Source organism: Lactuca sativa, chromosome 2, assembly GCF_002870075.4.
Source record: "Lactuca sativa cultivar Salinas chromosome 2, Lsat_Salinas_v11, whole genome shotgun sequence".
Lineage (NCBI taxonomy): Eukaryota > Viridiplantae > Streptophyta > Magnoliopsida > Asterales > Asteraceae > Lactuca > Lactuca sativa.
Window position 1 is genome coordinate 214,494,352 of NC_056624.2, and position 7,652 is coordinate 214,502,003.

General features: G+C 34.3%; 1 protein-coding gene and 1 pseudogene across 1 annotated transcript; both read left to right on the top strand.

Annotated features, from left to right (window-relative positions):
• The first annotated feature begins 699 nt into the window (after positions 1 to 699).
• LOC111912230 (uncharacterized) lies at positions 700 to 2,218 on the top strand (annotated as a pseudogene).
• Positions 2,219 to 3,512: 1,294 nt separating this feature from the next.
• Positions 3,513 to 6,918, top strand: LOC111912292 (probable methyltransferase PMT11). Its single transcript, XM_042899553.2, has 10 exons — positions 3,513 to 4,559; positions 4,711 to 4,860; positions 4,957 to 5,227; positions 5,325 to 5,435; positions 5,527 to 5,686; positions 5,767 to 6,024; positions 6,097 to 6,219; positions 6,293 to 6,370; positions 6,465 to 6,665; positions 6,787 to 6,918. Exons 1-10 carry the CDS (start codon positions 3,894 to 3,896, stop codon positions 6,803 to 6,805), a joined length of 2,037 nt encoding a protein of 678 aa, XP_042755487.1. The 5' UTR covers positions 3,513 to 3,893; the 3' UTR covers positions 6,806 to 6,918.
• The last annotated feature ends 734 nt before the right edge of the window (positions 6,919 to 7,652 follow it).

A 7,652-nucleotide genomic window follows, 5' to 3' on the forward strand; every position in this document is an offset into this window, starting at 1 on the left:
GTAGGTATTCCTTTTAATGCTGCTACATATGATAGTTTTCATATCATGGTAGAAGCAATTGGACAATTTGGTCCTGGAAGGAAACCACCTAGCATGTATGAGCTAAGGGTTCCTTTGCTAAAGAAAGAAGTAGAAGACATTAAAGGAAAAATAAAGGAACACGAGCAAGAATGGGCCCAAAAAGGGTGTTCGATCATGTCAGACGGTTGGCGTGATTCGGTGGTGCAAAAAGATATAATAAATTTTTTAGTGAATTCTCCACGGGGATCTGTTTTCAAGAAATCCATGGATGTCTCGGAAGTTTCAAAGGATGCAAACTTGTTGTTTGGTGTTCTTGATGACATGGTTAAATAGGTGGGAGAGGCCAATGTTATCCAAGTCATCACGGATAATGCGTCCGCTAATATTAAAGCGGGTAAGGAAATAAGCAATAGATATTATGTAAATTAGTTTTTTTATAAGTTAAGTTACATACTTTGTTACTTACATTATGTTAGATTATTAATTTTACTTTGGTGTCAACTTTGTAGGGAAATTATTGGAAGCTAAAAGACCACACCTCTTTTGGACACCATGCGTGACACATTGTGTTGATCTTATGTTAGAGGACATTGCCAAGCAAATTTCTAAGGTGAAAGTGCTTTGAAGAAATGTATGTTGTCAAATGGGTTTATATATACCCATGTTGGTCTTGTGAACATGATGCCCAAGTTTACTAATCAAAGAAACTTGCATAGACCTACTATTACCCGGTTTGTGTCTCTTAACAATTAACACTTTATTAATCATTCATATTCATTATCGTCTTGCATTTTATTGTATCTAATAAAATTTTATGTTATATTTTATAGGTTTGCAACATCATTTATTACTTTATCACAAATTCACAAGCAAAAAGGCAATTTAAGAAAGATGATCTTGTCCAAAGAGTGGGCAGAAAGCAAGTGGGGCAAGGATGACATTGGGAAAAAGATGAGATCATATTTTATGCAAGACTCGTTTTGGAGAAATATTGTCTATGCTCTAAAGTTGACAGGACCACTTGTTAAAGTCCTTAGAATGGTTGACGGGGAAACAAAGCCAGCAATGGGCTATATTTATGAGGCGATGGATATAGCCAAGGAGGCTATTGCGAAAAGTTTTCGCAATAAAAAAAAGGAGTACAAGAAAGCTTTTGAGATTATTGATCAAATGTGGGAATGCCAACTTCATCGGCCTTTGCATGCGGCTGGACATTACTTAAATCCGGAAACCTTTTATGATAACCAAGAAAGCGCTTCTTGTGAAGAAGTTATGAAAGGATTATATGCATGCATCGAGCGATTAGTTCCAGATTCTAGCATCCAAGACAAGATTTCGGCAGAATTATCCGTGTATCAAAATGCTGAAGGTTTATTTGGTATACCAATGGCAATTAGGCAAAGAAAGACAAAACCACCAGGTTTCCTTCTATTATTTATTATCTAAAGTTCATATATGATTAATTATATATTGTATTAATTATAAAGTTTATGTAACAATGTAAGTGTCTAATTTTTTTCAAATGTGGTTTTTGACAGCTGAGTGGTGGATATCTTATGGATCTTCGACTCCTAACTTGAAAAACTTTGTTGTACGAGTCCTTAGTCTCACATGTAGTGCTACAAGTTGTGAGAGAAATTGGGGAGTCTTTCAACATGTAAGTTGCCATATTATATATATATTATATGACATTTATTTTTATTAAATATCGACACATTCTGATATCTGATTCATATATGTCTAATGTTATTGAATTTTTTTATTGTAGCTTCACAAAAAAAAGGAATAGATTGGCGCAAAGTAGACTAAATGATATGGTCTATGTGAAATTCAACCGTGCATTAGAACGTAGATACAAAAAAAAGGGTACTGTTAATCCTATCCCCTACATGAAATAGATGAGAGCAATGAATGGTTAATGGGTCGAATGGAGGAAGATAAAGAAGATGATTTTGTGTTTGAAGGTGAAGATTTGACTTGGGATGTTGTAGAAGAGGCCTCCGGGGTAAATGAACCTTATTATTCAACTAGAGCATCAAGAAATAGTAGAGGAAAAGAAGCAATTGGATCTAGTAGGGCCCCTACTAGAGATGTGTTGGTTGATGAAAATGAGATGGAAGAGGATATTGGTTTGTCTGGTGATGAGGATGGAGATATGGTGCTTGAGGTTGATGATTATGATGATGATGATGAGTGATGGGAATGATATTAGGGTCTACTAGTTTCATTTTGCACTATTATTAGACTATTAGTTATTTAGTTATTAGTATTTGCTATTATGCAGTATGCACTACTTTTAGGGTCTGTTAGTTTCATTTTGCATTACTATTAGACTATTAGTTATTTAGTTATCAATATTTGCTACTATGCACTACTATTTATATGTATTTATGGTGTTTTAGTATATTGGTAATCATGCATAACACAATATGTTTCACTAATGACTACTTGTGCGCCTCATCTACGTGATGCACACGCATTCGCATTGCGCATCGTGCATCGCACTTCGGGACCCTTATCACATCGGAGTGCATCTCGCTTTTTAAAACCAAGGTGAGACACATGTATTACATGAGTTTATTTAAAAGAAAAACTAAATACAAAATTCTAAATATTTTAGAAGTTTTAATTTATAAGAAAAGTGAGAAAATATTGAATTATAAAAATTAAAATGTTTTGTTTTTCTCATTTAAATTTAAACAAATAATTTAGATAAATAAATAAAGAAAATTAATGAATATTTAATTTAGTGATTTTGAAATTAGAAGGAAAGTTCATTAATGAAATTGATATGCATTTATTATTGCATTTAAATAATATTTGGAATTTAATAAAATGAAAAAAACCATAAAATGACATGTGAAATAAAAATTAATTTAAAAAAAAAAACGCAAAATTACATGTGACAAAATAAATGAAAATGTGACATGTGTCAAAAAGATCTTTATTTATTAGGGAGAATGAATCTTCAACCAACCTAAACGAAACCATTTAAGAAACTAAAAAAAACGTATAACTAAATAAAAAGACTAAAATGATGTTTGAACGAATGTAAAGATGTTACTTGAACAAGTAATAATAAAAAATGATTTTTAATATATACAATCAAAATAATAAAATGTGAAGAAAAATATGTAATTTTTTTAAACGGCAAACTATCATATTCTTAATATAATCCTAAACACCATCTATGTTTATGATGAGACTTGAATCCATAATCTCTCATTTGAAAGAGTCACTCCTTACCGCTAAACCAAAAACCTTTTAGTGAAAAATATGTAATTAGTTATTGAGATTAATATGAAGTTATTTTCATCTACTTTAATAAACCAATTATTTAATTATAATCTTATTTTTTTAAACACTCCTAAGTCCTAAGGCCTAAGCAATAAACTAAAGGGCCTTAAATGAAGTGTAGTAAGAGTTTAGGGGTCCAAGATGTATAAATCTAGTTGATAATTAATAATTATGATTAGTTTGTTTTTAGCTAATCTAGATGCGATCTTCTTAATGTTGATGCACCCAGCGGATTCATTCGCCATTCTTCGTCTTCCTGGCACTACACAGAGAGCTACGCAGCGGGATCAAAATCACATATTCACAGACACCTATACATACATTCAGGCGTCGTTTAAGGCACTTCATTGACCATTGACACAGAAATATATATACATATATTATACAGAAGGAGAGAGAGAGAGAGAGAAAGAGAGGGAAAGCGACTTCAACACTTCACTGAATTGATGGCACAGTCGAAGCTCTAGATTATGTTGACCAAAAAGCGTTCATCATACGCATAGATCTTTGAGCTTTTAGTCTACGTTTACATGTATTAAACTCACAGGTAGGGGAGGGGCTTAGATCTGAGGATAATGCTTACAAAGATGAAGGGATTTGGTTCGTTAAAATCGCCAATTTTTGTGAAAACTGCTGGATTTGCCTTCGTCGCGCTAGCTTTTTTCTACTTAGGTAAGCATTGGTCCGATGATACTTATCAGCAATTGATCTTTTTCAGTTCGAACTCCAACCCAAATGCAAAAATCCCTTCGATTTCAATTTCACCAAACTATAACAAAAGCTTTGATATCAAGTCTTTAATCAACGACACAAAAGAGGTAGAAACAGTAGCAGATCATACGTTACCTGCAATTCCACCACAACCATTGCTTTCTCCGCCGCCTCCGCCTCCGCCTGCGGTGCAGAGGCTAGGTGTAGTGGATGAGAATGGGGTGATGAGGGATGAGTTTGAGGTAGGGGAGTATGATCCCGATGTGGTAGAGAACCGTAATAACGAAACGAAAGCGGTGGAAGATGATAATGGGACTGTTAGGGTTCTAAAATTTGAGACTTGTCCGGTGAGTATGAGGGAGTATATACCATGTTTGGACAATGAGGATGCGATTAAGGAGTTGAAATCAACTGAGAAAGGGGAGAGATTCGAGCGACATTGCCCTGAGAAAGATAAGGGATTGAATTGCTTAGTACCTCCGCCCAAGGGTTACAAAGCCCCCATTCCTTGGCCAACAAGTCGTGATGAGGTAACCTTATTCTTTAGTTTTCTGATTTGCATAACATGTTGTGAATCTAAATACAATTTCACATGCGATCTCTGTTTGTGTTTCCATCTTCTTTTTGTTTATGCTCAATGCTTATGAAAGATATTCCGTCTGTTTTTGCACTTGAATACAGGTGTGGTACAGTAATGTCCCACATGCACAGCTTGCTGAATACAAGGGTGGTCAAAACTGGATCACTGTAGACAAGGATAAATTTAAGTTTCCTGGAGGTGGCACACAGTTCATTCATGGTGCAGACCAGTACTTGGATCAAATTTCACAGGTATAATAACAATAAACAAACCCCACTCTTGTTTCATCTTTCTATTGCCAAATTGACATTATTTATAATGAAATTAACAGACTGGTATATGTATAGATGATCCCTGAAATCGCATTTGGAAATCACACCCGTGTTGCATTAGATGTTGGATGTGGTGTAGCAAGCTTTGGTGCATATCTATATTCAAGAAATGTACTCACCATGTCTGTTGCCCCAAAAGATGTACACGAGAACCAGATTCAATTTGCACTTGAACGTGGTGTCCCTGCAATGATAGCTGCTTTTGCAACAAGACGACTTTTATATCCAAGTCAAGCTTTTGACTTGATTCATTGCTCAAGATGTAGAGTCAACTGGACACGTGATGGTATAACTTTCTTGAATTGAATTCATTTCTCTTATTGAACAACAATCAATCTGGGCATACTTTAATTTCTTTCACTTGTTTACATTCCATGATGAAGATGGGATTTTGCTACTTGAGGTCAACAGATTGCTGAGATCAGGAGGGTATTTTGCTTGGGCTGCACAGCCTGTTTATAAACACGAACCACTCCTTGAAGAACAATGGGAAGGTAATAAATAATATTATTACTTTATCGAATTGTGAAATTTTTTTGTCTATATATCTTTTTTGTTTAATTTCATTTTGATACATACTCACAGAGATGATGAACCTTACAACTCGTTTATGCTGGAATCTTGTGAAGAAAGAGGGGTACATTGCTATATGGCAAAAACCACTTAACAATACTTGCTATTTAAGTCGCGAATTGGGGACCCTACCACCATTATGCGATAAAAAAGACGATCCAGACGATGTTTGGTATTTTTCTTTTCTCTCTTTTTTTTTTCTTGATCAAAATCAAAGTTGACCTGACCATGGTTGCTTATTTTGACTTTAAGGTATGTTGACTTAAAGCCATGTATTTCTCGACTACCAGAAGATGGATCCGGAGCAAATATTACCGATTGGCCGGATCGATTAAATAATCCACCCGCAAGACTCCAAAGCTTAAAACTTGACGCCTACGTGTCAAGAAATGATCTTTTTAAAGCCGAATCAAAATACTGGAAAGAAATAATAGAAAGCTATGTACGAGCTTTACGCTGGAATACATACAAACTTAGAAACGTGATGGACATGAGAGCCGGCTACGGAGGGTATTTCCGTCTTTTTAACTTTCCTTTCATTTGTATAATATAACTCTCCTTAATACCATTTTTAATTTGCAGTTTTGCAGCCGCCTTGATTGGCAATCAACTAGATTGTTGGGTGATGAATGTCGTTCCTGTTAGTGGTCCAAATACATTACCTGTCATCTATGATCGTGGACTCATTGGAGTTATGCATGATTGGTATAAAACTATAAAATACTTGTAAAATTATTCAATAAATAATAATAATGATATTGATGACCTTGAATCACAGGTGTGAGCCATTTGATACATACCCAAGAACATATGATCTGTTACATGCAGCTGGTCTCTTCTCAATTGAGCAAAAAAGGTACTTACTTCTTTACTAGTTGCCACCATAATTTTTCTTTTTGGTTAATTGTGAAAATAAATAGAGTAATGTGAATGTTTTGTATTATTATTAGATGCAATATTAGTAGCATAATGATTGAGATGGATAGAATTTTGAGACCTGGGGGACGCGCTTACATTCGTGATTCGGTTTCGGTTATGGATGAACTTGAAGAAATCGGGAAGGCCATTGGGTGGCGTGTGGCAGTTAGGGATACGGCTGAGGGGCCACACGCAAGTTATAGAGTTTTGACATGTGACAAAAATCTGCCAAGGTGATTTTTTTTTTTTTTTTTTTTTGAAAGCAAAGTGCTTGTTGTTCTATTTATTTCGGGTAAAAAAACTACATAGGATAAACCGATAAAGGTTCAGGGTTTTATTTATTTATTTTTACAGGTTTAAAGTTGTAGCATAATGAGGTCTTGTCACTTGTGTATCATATTTTCATTTTGTGGTTAATAGTTATGTTATGTATGATATTACAAATTATGTGCTGATTTGGGATTGAATGAAATTGACGAAAGGGAATGTCGTTTTGTTACCTTTTAGGATAGGGTTCTACTTCTACATATGTTTTCAAGGCACATAATTACAACTTAAACAATTACATCGTCATAAAGGTTAACAAGCATTGATTTTTTTTTTTTTTTTTTTTTTGTTTTTAAACAAAAAAAAAAGTCAATACAATAGGTAACAAAATCAGCCCACTTTCCACACGTTCTAGGCCATTTAGAGGGAAGCACAAAACATATCACCATTTTTCCTGTTATGACAAATTTTGGTCTAGGGTACAATTATGGACCAACCCATCCAATGAAGTTGCTATTGGACCCAAATTTTGGATAACCCTAAAAAAAAATTCATGGATCTCTTCAAGTCCAAAGCATATCATCATTTTTCCTTTTGAACAAGTTGCAGACAATGAAGAGGAAAGTTGGGAAGAAGATGGGATACAACAAAGGCCCAATAACTACCCCCATTGAACCAAAGAACAAGAAACAAACAGTTTTTTTCCAAAACAAAATAAAATAAAATACTCCCTCCATCTCATATTTATGATCCTTATCAAGTAGTTTATCATACAAATAAAAATATTTAAGACCATAATAGAAGAATAAAAATTTTAAAAATCAAAATTGGATAGTAAATATAGAAGGAAGGTAATATAATTTAAAATGATTTATACTGTAGCATAATACAGTGGATGACATAGCAGTTTTCATCACAATTTTATCGTAGCAGCTAGAGACGTGCAACTTCGA